We start from the raw sequence: 22,516 nt of genomic DNA, 5'->3' as shown, positions 1-22,516 counted from the left end.
TTTCGGCAGCTTCTAAGTGTATCAATCCATCAAACTTCAATTTGTCTTTCCATTATAAGTATCTGTTTATTTTGATTTTGTCTGTCATTCTATTCATTTAGTTAATAATTTATTTTTAGAAAAAAAAACTATCATAAACAACGCGACTGCAAAAGCATGTTCGGATTTCACTCCTGACTGCCGCTCTCTCTGTACATGAAGTGCCGAGGAACTCTGTGCTCTGATCAGTAACTGTGCAAATTGCATGCGGTGGTGGACTCGCCTGTGTCGCACGCTGCATGCAACGTGTGTAGACTCTTAACTAGTCGCTTTTTGGCTACTTTTCCGGAAAATGCCTTCGCCAGGGTGTAAAACGGAAACGCGCGGGCCGTGCAGGGATGGGGAGCCGCCGCGCGCGCGCGACGGGTGGTGTGCTAGCCACATGTATACAGTTTTATTGCGTGTGTACTCGTGCCACTATGACTAGTTCCTAACTTTTTTAGGCTTAAACAATTGCAAAATATTTAGGTGCAAAATACAAAAAGGACATTCCAGTGCCTAGAGAGAAAAAATAAAAAAACGGCTGCTTAATGTGTAGACGGTAAAGGATACTGGTGGGTTTTAGAACCGTTTTTAGTCTATTCGGACTCGCGGTTATGACTTAAAAATGTGCTACACCTGCAGTAGTGAAACGAGCCGCCGGGCGCGGGCAGCAGCAGCCGGCCGGGAGGGCTAGCTAGCGGGTGCCGAGGACGAAATCAGAGAGCTTGTTCAATTTTCAATTTTTATAAGCAAACACGGAAAAACGAAATCAGAAAACGTGTTCAATTTTCGATTTCCAAAACATAAAACGGAAAAACGAAATCAGAAAAGGTGTTTAATTCTCAATTTGTGAAACACAAAACAAAATTTTAAAATGTTTAATTTAATTTCTTAATTTTCACATGACAAAACGATAAATTGAATTGATAAAAGTTACTTATTTTTTCAATTTGCAGGAAAAAACTGGAAAAACAATTTTAAGAAAACTGTAAAATAAAAAACAGTTTGTTTCTCAATATTTTTATTTTTATATTTTCATTTCTGACCCAAATTATCAAAAAACGACCGTTTTTCTGTTTGTAACAATGAAAATAGAAACGGTTTTCACTCAATATTCTGTTTTTGCTTTTTCCATTTCGGAAACAGAAAAACGAATTATCCGCATGTACCTTGATTGATTTCCCCCTATTCAGCCGCGTACATGACTATTCAAATAATTCGCTGGAAAGTCAAGCTGACTTTCCAGCGAAGGTGCTTTTATGCAAAGTTGCTAGCATAGCAAGTTGCTAGTCAGTGCTAGTATAGCAATTAAAAGTTGCTATTCTACCGGAGTTGCTATGATAGCAAATTGCTATTATAGCAACTCTTTATGAAATAGGCCCCTGATCTGCTATTAGAGTGCAGATCAAGGGAAAAATCACATGTGTTTCCATTATGTCGTCAAAGCGCATCATGATGCGCATAAACGTAATTTTGGAACGTCCTTAAAGTCATGCTTCTATTCGGAGTAAGATTGGTTTATCACATGAACTGATTCTGGCATAGATCAACCTTATTATTATCATCATTATTAGTATTATTTTTGTTTTCATTATCATTATTATTATTATTATTATCATTATTACGATAATTCATCTTCTCAATCTAGAATAATTATGATGATGATAATCCAAATCATTTATATCTCGCCATAATTCTCTTAAAACATTATTATTACTTCACATATTGTCTGCCGAAACCGTTTTGAAGAACCATTCCTTTCTCTTTCAAGGCACATTCATGGTCCAGGTCGATTTTGAGAAGGAACCCACGGCGTTCGAAACACTCGGGAAGAAAGGAATTATGTATGGCATTTTCGAAAATAAGCAAATGGGGATTTCTATCGAAGTTCGTCTGGCCGATCTGTCGGAAGACCACGGCATAAAGAGTAAGTACCCCCCCCCCCCCGCGATTGTTAAAACGTTTTCGAAATCACTACCAATACTCTTTCTACAACGCACCAATCTCTTTAAAGAGAAATGCAGTTGCAGTAAATCTTGAAATCTACGCTGAAAATATTCACACTGGAGATCACCAACACAGATATGCGCACGTGGGACAGCGTATTATTATTGCTTTGAATGTCGTGCCCGACGCTTGACCCGAATCATTTGCTGATTTCTCAGCAATGACACAATTTCTTCCAGAATCCTTTGGCACATACTCTTTATTTATAGAAACAGACACTTTGGTGGTCATTTCATTGGATTCTGTACGAACTCATTTTGATATCGTTACCAAAACTGGAATTTACCTTTAAAATGTAAGTCAAATCAAAATGAACAGGTGGTGGACAGGGATGGAAAATCTTTCACAGATTTGGAATGGACGATTATTTTTCATTTGTCCAGAGCCGGAGGACCGGTTCATTGAAATAGTAAGCACTGGCAAGCTGTCTTTCTTCCACGGCTCCATGCAAGAAAGGACCATAGTTACCATGGTAGCACCATGCTAGTACAATGGTATTACCTTGGTAGTACCGTGTCGAAATTACCGTAGGAGGGTACTTTCGTGGTACATATTTTCTCCTTTTTTTCCCTTTTCCCCTTCTTTTCTTCTCCCTTCCCCTTCTCTCACTTTTTCGATTTCTCTATCTCTTTCCTTCTTTTCTTCCTTCTTCTTCGCCTTTTCTTTCATTTTCGCCGTCATCTTCTCCTTCCCCATATCTGCATCCCGTGGGGTCCGCACCTCAACGATATATCAGGGTATAAATTAAAGGATGGCCACACAGGGAAATGATAGAGTAGATAGTTCTAGAACGATCCTCGGAAAAGTAGCGCCAACATCGACAAATACCAGATCCGATGTCAGAAACTCATTTACGATCATCGGAACTTTAATCCTTCGAAGATGTCCATGGTCTTTGCAATTCCAAACTAGGGAGAAGTTCAGGAATGGCTGGCAACGGATAATCTGTCATACATACATTTATATAACGACTTTCCATTATCATGCTCAAAGCGCTTTACATGACAGGAAGGTAATATTTTGCTCTCCAGGTGCTTCCAACGAAAATATATGAATGTGTATTATTTTGGAACAGATATGCTTTTAGCTTATTTTTGAATACTCGTAATGAAGAACATGAACGGATATTGACAGGGAGACTATTCCAGATACTGGGAACAGTGTACTGCAAAAACACCGGTGTTGATTTAACACCAGCCCGGAATCTACATACATGTATGTCCTCATCAGAACTAAACCTGTTTGGTTTCGTTGTAACACCGAGTAAGTGTTTATACAACACCGATTAGTATTAAAACATCATGGGTTTGATTCCAAACTGGTGTTGTTTCAATAATTCTCTGGTGTGGACAGATATAGGTTCCGGGCTGGTTTTAAATCAACGCCAGAGTTTTACAGTGTGAAACTCATACATTGCCTCATGACCTTTCTTGGAGTTCATTTCAGAAATTTGTAAAGGATCAGGAGCCCGTCTAACAAAGAGTTGCGATTGATCCGATCAATCGCAACTATGGACGGCCAGCAACGTCAACATCTATTATGCATGTTTGTTCAAAATATTTATATGATGTATATCCATTCATTCATTTGTTGTTGTTTTGAGAAAATTCACTGTGCTTCTATTTGTTTACAAAAGGCATTAGGCAAATTTCATGTGGAAAGAAAAAAAAATGAAACCGATTAATTTTCGTAGAGTAACGATCGTAACTATTTGTAAGACGGGACCCTAGAGCGTAATGAATAGTAATAAACCCCATTAAAATGAATTAGGCGGCTAATAGCAGCATAATTTGGTCGTAAAATTGGAGGAGAACAAGAGTTATCCGCATTACTCTGATGCTGCTATTATCCGCATAATAGCAGCATCGGGACAAGATTTTGAGTTTATGAACGCATTTCCAAATTATGCGGATAATTGCCATGGTGCGGTCACAAGGTCACCCATTTCCAACACAACCGCATCGGAGGGGGCGTGTCCAGTTGTCATGGCGATTATCCTCCTTTTTCAGGACGGGCGCTCGTAAAAATAATGCGGCTTATTTTCGGAGTTTATGAACGCAATTTTTATTGAATTATCCGCATTACTCTTAGGCGGCTAATTGGAGGATAGGTTTATGAAAAGGGTATAAGATAGTTGCACTGATACGCATGAAACATTGGCCCGAATTCTCAAAGGTGGTTTTTGCAAAACCATGGTTTCAAATGAAACAACCATTGTAAATTCGGGCCATTATGGTGTCAGGTCAATTCCGCAGATGTACAACTCCATTTCCCCCTTCTTTAAAGTTGGCGTCTCATCAGCCGACCTCATGGCAGGAGTTTCCGAAACAGATGAAGTAGCAATTTGTCCAACTGTCAACGTCGGTGGAAGCTTCGAAGGAGTCCCGGTTGAGATGACTTTGAGCCACTGTGCAGAGCTTTCGCAGGCTGCTCTTGAAGGGAAAGGAAAGGTGGTTGTTTATCACAAGTCAGAGAAAGGTTCTGATCAGGCCCAAGGTAGATCTACCTTTCAGTTGAACGTATTTAAAATTAAAAAAAGTCACTGCGAAAACTCCGGTGTTGATTTAACACGAACCCGGAACTGTCCACACCATGACGATTGAAACAACACCAGTTTGGAATAATACCGATGCTGTTTACTAATTGATGGTGTATAAACACCTATCTGGTGTTAGACCAAAACGAAACTGGTGTTGCTTAACACTTCTTTGGTGTAATCATATATAGATTCCGGGCTGGTGTTAAATCAACACCACAGTTTTTGCAGTAGTTAGGGCCGATTAACCTTATGTGGTTGTTCATTAATTGTTGATAATGCACCCAGCAAAAAAGTTCTTGGACACTTATAAAAGTTATAATATTCCATGTAGATATTTGATTAAATGCAAATTATTGTATGTCAACATGACCAGACAATATTCCTCTTCCAGTATGACGTGACATTTTCATGTGAACAGTCATGCATGAGTGGTTAAATGCTTTAAATAATAGCAATGTCAGTAAAAGAAATGGCCATTCAAATGCTAATGATCATGGCCATCCTGTAGGCATACATTCAACGATTTCAACAGGCGTTTATCATTTGAAATGAAAATTGCAGGAAATGGCCATTCAAATGATAATGATCATGGCCATCCTGTAGGCATACATTCAACGATTTCAACAGGCGTTTATCATTTGAAATGAAAATTGCAAGAAATGGCCATTCAAATGCTAATGATCATGGCCATCCTGTAGGCATACATTTAACGATTTCAACAGGCGTTTATCATTTGAAATGAATGCTTAGGAATGCATCATGAGAAAGATCAACATCATTTGGACACTCACTTTCAAGATGAAGCCTTCCAACCAAGAGCGTGCAAGAGCAATAAGATTGTTCCAGGCTGGGCAGTCATTTAAACAAGTGGCTCGATATTTCCAAATTTCACCAACAACAATTTCAAATTTGAACCAGCGGTATTTGGCTACCAATGAAGTTAGAGACCGCCCTAGGAGTGGTCGAACTAGGGCCACCACCCCTGCCGAAGATAGGAGGATAAGGATAATTTTCTTTTCCTTCTGCCAAGATACTGAAATTTGACATATTTTTCATCGACTAAGTTTGACTTCATATTCCAGTGGAATAGTGATGCATCCAAGGTGGATAACTTTCTCTTCACTCTTTAATAGAGTGGTATTTGACTTTAAGTTTGCTTTTACAATGTTTTATCGTTTAATGGATATTTATGCCACACAAACTTTCACAACTGAAAGAATGACTGATCGTTTGCTTGCAATTTTCTTTTACTGACATTGCAATTGTTTAATGCCTGTAACCAGCCATGCATGACTGATCCATTTATTGCAATTTTCTTTTACTGACATTGCTATGGTTTAAAGCATTTAACCACCTATGTATGACTGTTCACATGAAATTGTCATGTCATACTGGAAGAGGGATATTGTCTGGTCATGTTGACATACAATAAGTCGCCTTTAATCAAATATCTATATGGAATACTTTAACTTTTATAAGCGTCCAAGAACTTTTTTTTTGCTGAGTGTATTGTTGAAGACAAGAAGTACAGAAGCATCATTAAAGTGTAAATAATACCGACAATTGGTTTTCCCCTCACTTCCTCCCTCAATCTAAAAAATAATACGAAACCCAAAAATATTTTAAAAAATAAGTGCTAAATCAGCACTTCAGGCAGGTGGTATGCTGACTGCACTTTTGGCGCTGATTTCCAATTACTTGCGGTGTTTAACCCTGTGGTACGTCACAACACTTTATACGAGCTCCATAAAAGTGCCAATTTAGCCCTTATTTGATTTTAGCACCTTATGTCCTGCGTGCTCCAACGATTAACATGAAACCACTGCGCTCTTCTTGATTGTGTATCTCCCACCTAACAGGGGGAGGAGGCGTTTCTCGTCGGGAACTGTCTCCTTCCGAATGCACCATTACCAAAGACAAGCTGCGTTTCGACGTCGACAAACCCGGATTGTACACGGCCTCGATGAAGGACGATATGTGTGTAGGGAAAAGAGTTGCCATGCTAGCCTTTCTGCCACGCGAGATGCCGAAAAACAGGAGGCCCGTTATTCATTTACAATTCTATTTCCCCTTTGGTGAACTTGGACAGGTGAATATTATAATCAGTGTGGATATTGATACATGATTCGCTGTTCAAAACTTTCGCTAAGCAGATCATACATTATATTGTCTCTCCATTGTGTCATATTTTTAATCTGTCGATCAGCACCGGTAAATGTCCAGATTCCCTAAAAATTGCAAAGGTAAATCCTGTTTTAAAAAAAGACAATCCACACGAAATAACAAATTATAGGCCTATTTCTATTCTTCCTAGCATATCCAAAATATTAGAGAAGATTATTTACAAAAGACTTTATAAGTTCCTAGATACTTTTCAGTTTCTAAATTCAAACCAATATGGATTCAGGAAAGGGCATTCAACTGATCAGGCTTTAATACAAATATACGATAAAATTACAAATGCAATGACAAATAAAGAACACATAATAGGAGTATTCATGGACCTAAGCAAAGCATTCGACACTCTTGACCACCAGATTTTACTTAAAAAACTTGAAAATTATGGAATTCGGGGAATCGCACTATCATGGTTTGAGAGTTATTTGTCTGATAGAAAACAATATGTCACTCACAACAATATTTCTTCTAACTTTCAGTCAATAAAATGCGGAGTTCCACAAGGATCGATCCTTGGCCCCTTACTTTTCCTTATATATATTAATGATTTGACTACTGAAACGCCTTTATTATCATTTGTATTATTTGCCGATGACACAAACATTTTTTGTTCAAACACTAGCTTAGAAACTTTAGTAGATACATTTAATCGTGAATTACCTAAACTATCTTTATGGTTTAAATGTAAAGCCCCTTTCACAATTGGCGCCAAACAGACTACAACGGCTTGCGACTCGAAATTTTTCCCGTTGTACGACTCGTTGTAGCCGTTGTACCACTTATTGTACGATCCAGATGCGACAAAATGGTCGCATCTCGGTCGGGAAAAAAAACCGTGCTGCTGCGATATTTTGAGCGACTGACGCGATGAAAAATAATTGCACGACAGGCAGTACGAGTGTTGTGCGACTTTGCACGCACTCGTAAGACCCCGAACGAGTGTTGCACGAGTATTTTCATGTCGTACGATGATGCATCCTGTCGTACGAGTCCGTTGTACCACCCTAAGACTATTGGAAGACTTGTCTTGCCCCCTTTGCAACGTTGTACGATTTTTTTTTCACCCCCAATAACAGCTCGAGAACTCCTGAGCTTTCATCCCAAATGTCTGGACCATCCATACTGTAAACATGGCTGCTGCTCGACCAATAGCTCCTGGGAGGCTCTTGCATTTGCTAAGTCTGAGAAGGCAAATCCAAAACGTTCAAGACAGAGATGTCATATTGATGGCCTTACTCATCCGTAGACGTCAAAGACATGCAAGGCAAAGAAGAAGGTGGTGGGTCAAACCCTGGATTGAGAGACGTGTGCTGTTTGGACAGTATGATAATCTGATGACGGAGTTGCAGAGAGAATGTCAGGGTGACTTCCTGAACTACATGAGAATGCCACCAGAAACGTTCCTTGAACTGTTGCAGCGCATCACTCCGAGGATAGAGAAATCCTATCGCTACCGGCAGCCACTGGATCCTGGGCTCAAACTGGCCATCACCTTGAGATATCTTGCGAACGGCAACAGCTACAAAACCCTGCAGTATGCCTTCCGTGTTGCCCATAATATCATCTCTCTGTTTATACCAGAGGTGTGCCAGGCCATCATCAGTGAATACCAAGATGAATTATTTTCCTGTCCAACTACCCCAGATGAATGGAGAGAAGTGGCCCGGACTTACGCTGACAGATGGAACTTTAATCATGTCTGCGGAGCCTTGGACGGAAAACACGTGGCCATCAGAAATCCACCAGGCTCTGGTACGATCTACTACAACTACAAGGGTTTCTACAGCCTCATCCTCTTGGCCCTAGTTGATGGCAATTACAAGTTCCTCTGGGCTGACGTTGGTAATCCCGGTTCATCATCGGATGCCCAGGTCTTCAACCACAGCCCGCTGAGACGTGGACTGGAGAATGGTACTCTTGGCCTGCCAGATCCAGAGCCCCTGCCAGATGATGACCGAGACACCCCTTACTTCTTAATTGGGGACGACGCCTTCCCTCTCAGGACATGGATGCAGAAGCCGTACTCCAACCGTGAGCAGACCGACGAGGAGAGAACCTTCAACTACCGTCTCTCGAGGGCTCGCCGTGTGGTGGAGAACAGCTTTGGCATCCTTGCCCATCGCTGGAGATGCTTGTTGAGTACCCTACAGCTTGATCCAGAAAAAGCCAGGACAGTCATTATGGCCTGCATGTGCCTCCACAACCTAATGAGAGATCGTTTTCCTGGGCTTCAGAACATTGACGTTGACCATGAAGATGAGTTGGGCAACCACATCCCTGGGGCATGGAGAAACGCAGCAGTTCTGCAGGATGTTGAACGAGTTGGCGGAGGCTACCAGGCAAACAAAGAGGGCAAGAAGCTGAGAACTTACCTGAAGCACTACTACAACAGTCCAGTTGGAAGCCTGCCTGGCAACAACACATGATATAGACTGCCACTTGGCGCACTACTTGGGATACAGCACAGACTCTGCCATAAAAATGGCATGTAAACTTCGATCATGATTTTGTGGAATGAATCATTTCAAAGTAGAAATGAATGACCATGTCAACAGTTATTTTAAACATACATTACTTTTACATCGAAAGGTAGTTTGAAATTTAAAAAGTTAACTCTCCTTAATAACATGTGTTTGAAATAAAATAATGAAGGAGAACATGTTTGAAAAAATGTGATTTATGAGAATAAAAAAGATGTACAGATATAACATATTTTCTTTTGTCATTAATCATGTTGTTTTAAACATGATATATATTTTTCAAAGACATTTTATTAACGATAATTAATTTTATTGACCATGTTAATGTTTAAAATAAAGTTTAAAATAAATGTTCCAAAATGGGTCAGTTGTAAATTAAATTGAGAGAGTTCATCAAGTAACAATAACAATCCAAACAAAAGTTCACTGTTCATTTTCTTTATTTGACATATCTGACAAGTTCAAATGGATGATGATTGATGTGACGGCGCTGTTGCTGCCTCCTTGATTTAGTGGAATGAATCATTTCAAAGAAGAAATGACTGATCATGTCAACATTTATTTTAAACAAAAATTTCTTTGACAATGAAATGTTTGAAATAATAAAAGTTGATTCTCCTTTAATAGCATGTAGCAATGAAGAAAGTCGCATCGCGTGTCGAATTTATAGGCCAACACCTCGCGCGACAGGTCGTGCGGTGTGTCGCACAATGGGTCGTAGCCTTGTACGATCGGTTGTAGTAGTCGTACAACGGGTCGCTAGGTCGCGCGACATATGGCGCTACAAAACGCATATGTCGTGCGACTTGGTCGCATCATCGTTCAACCGTTGCAGCCGTTGTACGACTGTTGCACCCGGAAACATGAAAATAATCGCACGATTACGTCTCACGACTGTTGTTTCCTGGTGCAGTGGTCGTTCACCTCTCGTACGATTTTATATATTGCTTGCGACTCAAAGACAACACTTCTACAACAGGACGGAAAAAATATTTTCGAAAAAAAAAAATTATCGCACGAGTGAGGCGCCAATTGTGAAAGGGACTTAATAGGCTCTCACTTAATATAGACAAAACAAACTTTATGTATTTTACGCATACAAGTTCACATATTACTGAGTTTCCATACGACATAAGCATAGATAATATTCCACTCAAAAGGAAAAAAAGAAACAAAGTTTTTAGGTGTCACAATAGATGAACATTTAAATTGGAATGAACATATACGTTGTATAACTACTAACATCTCCAGAAACGTAGGTGTACTTTACAAAATGAAAAACATAATTCCTCATACTACACTCGTTCTACTATACAATTCATTAATATTGCCGTATATATCGTACTGCAATATAGTTTGGGCAACGTGTGCAAAAACTAAAATTAATATAATATACTTATTACAGAAAAAATCAATTCGAATTTGTACTAATTCGCAATATTTATCACACACAAATCCATTATTCCATAAACTAAAGACTCTAACCATTTTTGACATAAACTCATTTCAAAGCTTACTGCTTATGTTCAAATACGTAAATAACATGCTCCCACCTTCATTTCACAATTTTTATACTATGAACACATCTATCCATTCATACCCTACGCGGAACCGAACTCTTCTAATTTCCATTTAATCAACCCCAAATTGCTTATTGCGCAGAGATCCATAAGACACCATGGTCCTGATTTGTGGAACTCTCTACCTGAATCTATAAAAAGATCCACGTCTCTTTACTCATTTAAGGCAAACGTTAAATCTATGTTGATATCAGAATATTTGAAGTAAAATTTCTGTGTCGATGTGTCATCATTAAAGCATCATCACCATCATCCTCTCCATCGCCTTCATCTTCACCATTTCACCATCATCTTCATCCTTATCATCTCCATCTTCATTGCTCAAATTACATTACGCTGTTTTTCATGAAATGAACTGTTTATCGATTCTGCTGTATTAATGTATTATATTAATCAATGAGTTCTAACTTGGGGTTGTCATTTTTTCAAGCAATCTGCTTATGATGACAATCCTTCTCCTGCAAATTGTAAATGTTAACTAATTTGGTATGAGATCAGTTTTGTTTGTAATGATAATTTTAGTACATTTAGTTATGATTCATGCCAAAAAAAGTTCTCAATATACTATGTTTGTTATGTTATGGAAAATGTATTATATACGAATGATGTAATTGCAGAAGTAAACAATAAAATCAAATCAAATGTATTTAAGCCGACAACAAAACAACGTCAAAGCAAATAGACTTCCTTATGGCCGGTCCGAATTACTAGTTCTATAGACTAATCATGGATATGAGGTGACGATGGTTTATGAGATAACGAACATCCACTTTCCATTTTGAAATTGTTTTAAGGAGACAAGAAAATTGCATGTGTCCTAGGAAAATTGAAAGTTTACCGTTGCAAGAGTCCAAAGTTGATTTATTATGAGCAGTTTGAAACATAAAATCAGTTAAGAATTGATAAAAATAAATATCAGAGCTATCCAAAATCACGTTATTTCATTTTCCCAATGTACCATAATTGTTATGACTAACTCAATAATTGATTTCAAGATTTTGTTGTCAATGTAATATACAAACATACCAGTTTTTGAGGACGTATAGCGGGAACTTTTTGTCCTATGTTAAAATGGCAAAAAATATTTTCCTGGGGCCGACCCTAAAGGGGAGAATAGTAATATTTCCGGTACAAATAATTTAATCTATACTTCTGAAATAAATTCCTGGGCTCCGTAACAAAAAGATTAGCGATCAATCGCTAAATGAACTGACCAATCATTATCAATGTTACACAGGCATTAGGCTTAAAATACTGACCAGGGACCAATCAGTGCGGTTCTCTCATATTTGCAATCCATCGCAAACCTTTGTGTTACGGAGCCCTGGTACATTTTTGTCATATCATTTACTTTCACTAATTTAGAACAACAAATCTTGATAATAGTACTCATAGATCAACCATACGTTTACGATTTGCGCCACGAGTGTAATGGTGTCCTCAATCTTGTAATGATCTTAGTGATCGTATCAAATCGTACCAGATCGGCGCGCTCGAGAGATGATTTCCAAAGACGGAATAATGCACTATTCCATCACTAAACGCACGGAATGGCCTTTTTATGAGCCTTTTGTTTCAACAGCATAGCTAGGCTATGTTTGGTCATGACTGTGATGCTATATCACTATGAGAGATTTAATTCATGTATATAGGATAAAAAAAGGTTTACATGATTATATATTAAATACATGTATATTAGAAGAAAGACCTGTGGGTTATGATTATTGAGATAGCCTTTTCCACACTGCAAAAACTCTCGTGTTGATTTAACACCAGTCCGGAATCTATATATGTCCAAACCAGAGAAGTATTGAAACGACACCAATTTGGAATCAAACCGATGCTGTTTTGATACTAATTAGTGTTGTATAAACACATATCTGGTGTAGACCAAAAGAAACTGGTGTTGCTTAACACTTATCTGGTGTGGATGTATATAGATTCCGGGCCAGTGTTAAATCAACACCAGAGTTTTTGCAGTGCAAACCATTGCAACATCCCCAACTCTCATCCAGGGTAGGACTCCGTAACACAAAGATTATCGATTATTGAAAGAACAATTCTGATTGGTTCCTAGTCAGTCTACTGTGCAAAATGCGCATACTACGATGATATTGATAGGCCATTTCAATTAACGATTAATAGCTAACACAAAGGTTAGAGATTAATCGTACGCTTGATTTCTACGATTATTACTAAGCTTTGTGTTACGCGCCCCATGTCTGCTTTTCTTTATCCGGGTAAAATTTTGATTGATCATGTCTTTGATTTGTTTGTAATTATGCATTCTCTATGTTTTGAAATGCCAAATAAAATAATAATGGCAATGATAAATGATACATTCGCTGTTCTCTTTTCAGCGACTTTGTGACGAATGGACGGCTAAAGACTGTGTATGCGTCAAAGATGAAACTACATTCATTCTAAAACATATTGGCCAAGATGCGAAAGTGGAATTCAAGAACAAATTTACCCAGGAGCTTTCATCGGTAGGAATTATCTAAGCTGGGTTTGACCCAGCATTTCAAACGTAGGGTCTTTGCTGTGGTATATTACTAAATTATAATAATTTACTGTCAAATCTCGGGCAAATAATCTATACTTTCTCAAAACCTGGTTAATCTGTGCACTATGTTTTCGAAAGGAAACCTGGTAATGTTTATCTCTGTGTTGTGTTCTCTAAAGACACTCTGATATATTTGTTTGTTATTCCTCTTTAAATTAGATTTCTATGCACCAGAATTCCATGTAAATGTAACCAACCAAATCTGGACCGTGCTAATAGACAGTCTAGACCTAGTGCCAAAGATGTGTTTGGTTTTTAACCGACTGATAATAATATCTATGCCCAATGCAACACAGATGCGCTGTGTTGCTGATATCAGCTGTTTGACACTTGCAAAGCGCAGGCCAGTTTACAATCAAGGACCCGTTTCCTAAAACTTATAACAAATTTGCAATGATAGTTAAAAGCTACTAAAATTCTTTAAACTGATTAGCTAATAGAAACTTTGTTATATAAATCGTGTATTTATCATCGTTACTGCCTTTTTACTGCCCTTGTATGTTTATGTATTGGGTTTGTCCATTTAAATGTGTTTTAACGTATGTGTGTTTATAATATTATATTTACTTGTAATATCAAATAGTTTCAATTATGAAATTTAATTTTGAATCAATATATTTTACTAAATTGTACGTTCAATGTGGCTCATTTCATTTATATAACGGTGGTTATGTCGAAAAACCTTGATAGGTTTTTATGAACACCCAATTCCAATATTGTATCTTTTTATTGTCATTTGTACCCGTTTATTTCTCTTGTTTTACATGTGCTTTCCCTTTTCTTGCCTTATTATTGAACATTGTATATATTGAATTTTATTGGAATTGAATTGAATGAAACCAGCCCCTGATCTTGATGAAAAATAAATTTACCATTTGCGCTTTAGAAGCCCATTGCAATTATTATTTTTTTTTTTAATTGCAGACACTCGAGACTGAAACCCTTGAGATAATCTCATACGAGTGCCTTGATTTTGAGCTTGATTACTACATGTTAAAAACAAATGATGTGGATGCTACCGTACGCATTATCCAAGGCGAGTGCAGAGCTGAGATTGAAATTCAGGGTACCTTGACAGGTGATTATGTAAATGTTGTACTGTAACGACATTTTACGCCGTCTCTTCCACTTTTTTTTTCAAAATTTGAAACGTGTCGCGAATTTCATGCTGTGATCCTCCCACATCCCCCATTATATTTTACAAATAATGCACAGGAGTGACGGCGCGCCGCGGCGTCGGTAGGTTTCGTGGGTATACCATGGAACTGTTAAACAGACGAGACATGTTTACATAGTTACCGTATGCAAACATTTCGACCGATGCATGAACAAACCTGTGAATCGTTTTGTTTTATAGAATGGTTTTTGGAATAAAATAACGGTTTGGAATCCATTTAATAGTAACAATTGACGCATGGTTAGCCATGCATCCCGTGGATTTAATTACCAAACGCGTTGCTAGCTATGATTCCGGTCAATTTGCCAAGCGCAATTGCTTATACCTTGGTCACATTTGATCTACGGCGGCCGTACGGCGAGTCGACAACAGCCGCTTTATTAATTTCAATTCAAACCACCTATATGTAGTTGGTACAAAAAATGTTGAAACAGCTATTTTTGACTCGCCGTAGGACCGCCGTAGAGCAAATATGACCATGGTATTAGTCACATTCCCCCCGGCCGGTCGGACGACATCGGGGGTAATCGGAGATAGACGATGGGGCGAGCATTTTTTGTTTTGTTTGGGGGGTGGATGGGGAGTCCTCACCGGCCAAATAACATCAGATACAAGGGCCATCAAGCGGAGGCCGTCCATACACCTGAATAATTAGGGAGCCGTTGAGACAGTGATTCAAGGCCAGACGTCGACCAGAGATCTATATCGCACGAGCACCTTGTGTTTAATCAGAGATTAGTATTAGACTAATACTAATCTCTGATTAAACACACGGTGCTCGTGCGATAGCCGGACGATGAACCACACATCGTACAATAATTAGTAGAGTATCAGTCGGACATCGTACGGTGCCTGGGTGATTGTCGGCCTGTACATGTACTTTTCTTCTTTGGCATCTTAAATTGTGATGTGTAGTGTACAACCGCACTGAAATTTGTACATGCAAAATCACGTGGTTTACAAAGGTGCTCCCGATGCATCTGTGATCATCAACCGATGGTCGGACGATGTCTGACCGGTGTCAATTACATTGGCCTTGCATCGATGCATGCCGGTATTACATCGGTCGAATAGTGACCAAAGTCCGGACAGACATCGGTCGATAATCGGCCGATGTCTGCGTTCAGGGCCTTGAACTCTGATGCTAGGGACACCGGTCGATTCACGGCAGGACATAAAAACAATGTGTGAAGGAAAGGTGGGCTATTAGAAAGATCGGTAGAGACATCGGAAAAATGTTAACTCCCAGTTATCTTTCTCTGATCACTCCTCCGAGGTTACCATTAAAAATCTCTCGCTTATGGAAGTTCGTTGAATGCCGAATTAAACTTGAAATACTATATTTTTCAAGTATATTTGAGAGACATGACGTTGTCAAATCAAGTCAATATACACCAAATAGGTTTCCTTGCACTTTGACCTATTATTGTTTTATGCAGTGATATATGCTTCTTTTTCATGACTACTTAAAGTGATCGCCCCATTCTAAGGTCCTAATAATACATTTCCTGTCCGTGATTACGTTCGCATGAAAGGATTGATGAGATATGTCTGTTCTTTCATGGATTCCTAAGATCTGTCCTTAAATGTCCCTTTTTCTGATCTGAAAATCAAAAATTTTCAGCTCGCACTTCGCGCTCGCAATATTTCATTAGTGAGATGCGTATGATAATCATGATTACAATGACTACCAAAAGTGTTTCATGTGTTTACATGTAATTCTAACCAAATCAGCAAGCGCTTAGCACTTGCATTAGATGACTATGGTGAGATATGTATACTCTTAATGGATTCCTTAAAAATAGTCCTCAAAATATCCCTTTTTCTGATCTGAATATCAAAAAAATTGCAGCTCGCGCTTCGAGCTCGCATCATTTGGTTAGTGTAATACATATGGTCTTAGTGATTTCCCACAAACAAGCCTCAGAATGCCCCTCTTCAGGTCCGAATTTCCTAAATTTCAGCTCGCGCTTCGCGCTCGCAATATTTGATGAGTGAGATGCGCATGTTAATCATGATTACAATGTGACTACAAGTACTCCCTGTGTTTAGATATAATTCTAACAAAATCAGCAAGCGCTTGGCGCTCGCATTAGAGGAATATGGTGAGATATGTATACTCTTAATTGATTCCTAAAATAAAGTCCTTAAAATGTCCCTATTAGGGGTCAATATATACAAAAATTTCAGCTTGTGCACGATCGCGCTCGTATTGTTTGTTTAGCGAGACAGGTATGTAACATGATAACAAAAATTTGCTTATAATGTCCCTTTCTAGGACTAAATATTAAAAATTTTCAGCTCGCGCGATCAGTAGGATACATATCCGTTTAATGGCACTGTCCTTAAAATATCTCTTTTAGGTCAGTATACCTGGCAACAGAGAGCGCTTCGCGCGCTCACTAGGTGACTCAATTTTTTATGGTGCCCCCCCCCCTTCCCATGCCGTGACCCACGGTACGCCACTGTACTCATCCACTTCACCTGAGCTGAATGTGGCTAAGTTTTATGCTAAAAGTTTATTCTTACTCGCATTGTACCACAGTCTCATAATTCATGGGGGATCGATCATTTCAACATGCTGGGCCTTTCCTATGGAATAAACTGCCAATAGAAATCCGCAATATTTCCTGTCTCACCACTTTCAAAAGTTCTCTTAAAACATGTAAAACCTGGTTATTCACGCAAGCTTTTGGGTAATTGTTATTCTACTCCTCTTTTAGTAGGTTTTTTTTCTTCCTTCCTTTCTTTTTCTTTTTCCTTTTCTTTTATTTTCTTTATTGCGCCATGGACATCTTTTTATGATGGATACCGGCGCATTACAAATGTTCATATTATTATTATTATTTCTTAAGAAAAAAAAATACGCAATGGCTTGGATCAAACCCACGTCCATGGGCGGATATCCAAGGGGAATGTGTCGCCATACCCAAAGTAGAGGACACGATATTGAATGTCCCCCAACATTTTGTTTTTTTTATGATGGAAAAAAATACATCATTCAAAATCGAAATTTTGGTCGTGTATTTTGGTCGAAAAGACCTTACATTTATGGTGATAACTTTTTTGTTAATAGCAGACGAGATTCATAACCACCATATTATAATAAGAACTACTCTTTTTTTCTGTTTCTGTTTACGGTAACTCCCGTAAGAACTCGGCAGGATAGCGTGGTGCTGGTAAACGTCAAGCTGGTGTATAACCAATTACCTTGGAAACATTTTACGTCTAAGTTAATCAGTCATAATGGATGACATTATAGACGAGAGATGTTACTCTCGGGCCTTTTTGTCAAAGAAGAGACAATTTCAGAGTAGGGATTCGAACTCACAACCTTGCCATTATGAGTCCAATGCTCTAACCACTGGACAACACGACCCGTACTACTGTTTTTTCTGTTTGTTTGTTTTTTCATTCGCTTTTGCACCATTGACTAAGTGAGTTATCATGTAATAAGGACCCATATTTACCACTTAGCTTCTCTGGTACAAAAATGAATGAGAAAAAAAAAATAATTCGTTTGGCAGTGTGTCCAAACTTCTCGCGTGCCAATATTTGGTGCACGGTCATTTATCTCAAACAATATTAAATACCTTTAAGATCTGGCGTCACCATTGAATATATTAGTGAAGTCAATGACAGAATTGAAGCTTAATTTCTGGGGGGGGGTTAACCTCCACAAAACTTTCGTGCGCAAAGTAAAATCGCAGTTTTTTTTCAGAACCGTTATCCAGCGCTTCGCACACTTGTCGATCGCCATCGAATTTAAATAACGATACACTCAACTTGATAGCTACGAATTGAGTTGGTTTTGTAAAAAAAAAATGATAAGTTTGTGAATGTATTTTTATTCTGATGAATATTTGTGAAATGTGAACGGACGCCCCATCATACAATTTTGAATGCGATTGTATTGCAATAATGAATCATTTGCCTGTAAAGATTGAGTACTCTATTATGCCAAATTGTGTATCCCATCAATAGGTTCGTTTTACATTTGGTTATCGAGAAGAGATACCACGAGGAGGTGCCGTGGCTGAATGGTCTGAGGCGCCTGGCTATAATAAAGAAAAGTCCGGGGTTCCATTCCCGGCCGCGGCAACTATGCCTATGAGCAAGGCATTTAATGTGCAATGCACTTTTATCCTGCTTTCAAATAAATGAAAATGCTATAGGCATTATTGCCAACTTAGTGTGCAATTGTTTAAAAAAAAATGATGATAGGTGCCGTTGCCGCGACAGTGTTCTAAAGCGCCCAACACGCATGGAAAGTACGGGGTTCGATCCCCGGCCGCGGCATCTATGCCCGTGAGCAAGCCAATTTTAATTGCCTTTACGATTTTATTCTGTATAATTCAATTAAACGGAAATGCTATACTCATTCTTGGTAACCAGGTGTGCACTTGTGAAAAAAACGTTATGATGATATATATACCCGAATTGTTTTGTTTGTTTTTAAAACAGTTCCCGAACCAGAACCGGTACCGGAAATGGAACCAGAACCAGTAGTCGAACCAGAACCGGAAGAGCCACTACCCCCTAAAGAACCAATCAGGTGATGACATGTTGCACTTTGAGTTTAGAATTGAATAGTTTTATTTGTTATGGTATAACTACTAATGTAATATTTCGCTAAAATAATTTCGTTACAAAAACAAAATAATTCATGATAAATACTGTGTATAGGAAGATTTTAATGTAGGCACTGTATGTAGCGGTAACAGGATGTTGTCAAGGTAACGATCAAATTGTGAGGCGTTTCCGATTATAATCCTCTACAAAAAAAAACTTGATTTGGATTCTGAAGCATTATGAAGATGTGCGAAGAGGAATTACACAAATGCAAAACAAATAATGAGGAGGGGTAGGCAGTGGCATAGCTAGGATTTTTTTCTTTGGGGGCATTTTTTCCTGGGGAGACAACATTTTTTTCTGTGTGTTTGTATGTGTCACAAGGAAGGGTCACTTATTACGTTTATTCTTATAAAACAACATAAGTATGAAATAATGTCATAAGCCCCATGTGAATAGTGCGAGCGCGAAGCGCGAGCGAATTTTTTTTGTATCTTTCATGTACTTTGTCCTGAAAATTTAACATTTTGGGCAATGTTTGTGATCGTGAGCAAGATGCGTACCTTGTAACTAGATAATTACTGCGAACGCCAAGCACGAACAGATTTTTTAAATCTGTTTAAATATTTCAATAATGGGAGCGCGAGATAAAACTTTGTGCCATTCCGACATAAAAAAAAATGACATATAAGCGCTGTTTGTAATCATAAATGGGATCGGAATCTAAACAGTTGATGCGAGCGCGAATCGCGAGCGAAAATTTTATTTCGTAACTGCAAGTCTTCCCCCTACATTAGTTTATTCACTAGTTTTCCTCCTCTTATTTTCTCTTTTTTATTTCTGTCTTTCCCCTCCCCCCCCCCCCCCCGTAGCCACGCCACTGGGATAGGCCGACAAAAAAAAGACAAAGTAGAAGTAGAGGTATATAAGGAATAGAGGAATAGGAGGAGAAGGGTAATCAAAATTGGAGTTTGAATTTTACTAAACAAGCAATATAATATAATATGATAATATAGGGTATTTATATTGCGCACATATCAATCTTGTTAGGTGCTCAAGGCGCTCCTATATTACCCGGCTAAGCTAGGCGTTCATAGCGCGCACAGCTTTTTAAGGAATTACTTCCTACCGATACCCATTTACCTCACCTGGGTTGAGTGCAGCACATTGTGGATCAGTTTCTTGCTGAAGGAAATTACGCCATGGCTGGGATTCGAACCCACTACCCTCTGTTTCGAAGTCCGAAGACTAATCCACTGGGCCACAACGCTCCACATATCCCAATCATTTCAATCTGCACTTGGGGAAACATTCTATGTGTCCCAGAAAAAAAGAAGCCTTAATTTAGTGTAATGTTTTGCCATCATAATCATAAATTTGCTTTATGAGATGTGTACATCATTGAAAATATATATTGCTCCATTATCATTTGAAGCCCATTCCAACGTTGATAATGCACGCATGACTGAGAGAAAGCAAAGGAAAATAGAAAGATAGTGCTAACAAATTTTTATTTGTACGAGCAAATTGTGATTTCTTATCTGGCTTTTACTGCTAGTAATTTCGTAACTTGAATATCATTTTTTTCTTATTCTATGTGAGATATTTTGCGTAAAATATATATTATATATAAAATAATGACGTATGGTCGAGGGAAAGTTGTTTGAAAAGGTGCTTGATTTCTGCCTATTCTTCGGATCATTGAAAAAACAAGCATTTTCGTTTTCTATGTAGATATATTTAGATTTTCGATCCGATATCAAGCTTTACCAGTCATAGGGCCTTTTCACACGTGAACATTGAATCATCATTGTAATGATGATCGCCATTCGTCGCTAGAATCATCTGACCTTTCACACGCTCACTCGAAAACTGATTTGAATTCGAATTCCCGAGCGAAGTCGGTATGTGTCCTTGGTGACTTGTCATTCAAATCTACTGCATCGATACGATCTACGGAAGTCTGCTTGAAAGGACACGTAAGCTCCGCCCCCCAACAAAAATGTTTTGGAGATCAAGCCTTTCACACTAAAAATTCGTACCGTAGTTTGAGCGAAATTTAACAGGAATTCACCTCCGGAGTAGAATTTAGAGTCACGATTTTAGTTTTGTTACGCACATGCTAACAAAATCACAATTAGCATTATTTTTTACTGTAATCATTCAAATTACGATTTTTTCTACCGTGTGAAAGGGCGGAAGTATGGCGACATACATGCATATAATAATATGTACAATAAATATACCCCTCAAAAAAAGTTTTGCAACTCAGTTTTGGGGGATGATATCTTTCTGGTTAATGAAGTATAAAAGATGAAACTAGTATCATTGGAAAGCTGAATTATTCTTCTTTACAATGACATGCCATTTGCTGTGATTTTGTAATCATGGAATATGCAATCACCCTGAACATAGAGAAAAGTCAGAAGTAAAATGTTGCAAAATGCATTGATTTCCAACAAGAGTCTCCATTTCTATAGAATTTCCACCATGCATGTGACAGTGAATGCACTCGGTCCATCCTCGAAACAATTGGAAATTCGCTATTGCAAACGACGCATTTTGCAACATTTCATGTCTAACATTGCTGCGTATTATCATGTCTGTGTATTTCATGATAACACTAGCATTACAAATGACACATGATTGTAAAGAAGAATTATCATGCTTTCTAAAGATATCACTTTTACACATGATGATGGCACATTAAGAAATTTATTAGCCCTTGGAATTATTGTTTTTACTGGGGCGCTGAAGTAAATTTGACAAGCAAAAAAGGTTTTTTCTACAAAAATAAAAGAAAATAAACAGGCTTTCACTAAGAAATTAAGGCTGTTTTGTTCCCAAGAAATATGACAAGTAAAAAAATGGGTTTCAACAAAAAGGGCCATGGGTTTGAGTGAGTTGACTGTCACTCTTTTCGAATTTCATTTAAAATCTATAATTCTTTCATATTTTCAGAGTCCCACACAAGGTTTCTGACAAGATGATAGCTGAGGTTGCAAAATACAAGATTTCGTCCGACCGGTTTTCTGTGCTGGTAAATGCCCTGGGCTTCTCAACAAAGGATTTTGGAAAGGCAGTATCAGATAACATAAGCTCTACAGGAAGAAGAGAAGGGTATATAGGGACCAAAAATATTCTTACCCGATGGCGGAACAAAACAGAAGTTGCAAAACAGCGTCCGGAGTTAAGAGAGGCGTTTATAAGATCAAACTTGCCGCACTTAACAAAGAGGTACCTTAAAATAGAACACGATTTCCTTGATTGAAAACTGGGCCTATGCATCTTCTGTACTATCCCTTAACGACCGACGCAAACTGCACAATCCGATCAGATTTTAATATATTAACATGTATATTACATGTGTGTGTGTATGTACGTATGCATACATAT

At 38.4% G+C, this 22,516-nt stretch overlaps 1 protein-coding gene across 1 annotated transcript; it reads left to right on the top strand.

The window, feature by feature from the left end:
* The first annotated feature begins 4,317 nt into the window (after positions 1-4,317).
* Positions 4,318-22,516, top strand: LOC121416947. The gene is made up of 6 exons (XM_041610479.1): positions 4,318-4,524; positions 6,427-6,656; positions 13,166-13,294; positions 14,296-14,449; positions 19,013-19,103; positions 22,082-22,516. The coding sequence occupies exons 1-6, from the start codon at positions 4,338-4,340 to the stop codon at positions 22,389-22,391; spliced, it is 1,101 nt and encodes a 366-aa protein (XP_041466413.1). The 5' UTR covers positions 4,318-4,337; the 3' UTR covers positions 22,392-22,516.

This window comes from Lytechinus variegatus, chromosome 6 (assembly GCF_018143015.1).
Source record: "Lytechinus variegatus isolate NC3 chromosome 6, Lvar_3.0, whole genome shotgun sequence".
Taxonomy (NCBI): Eukaryota; Metazoa; Echinodermata; class Echinoidea; order Temnopleuroida; family Toxopneustidae; genus Lytechinus; species Lytechinus variegatus.
The sequence above is the reverse complement of the archived record's forward strand: the minus strand, read 5'-3'. Positions and strand labels throughout refer to the sequence as shown.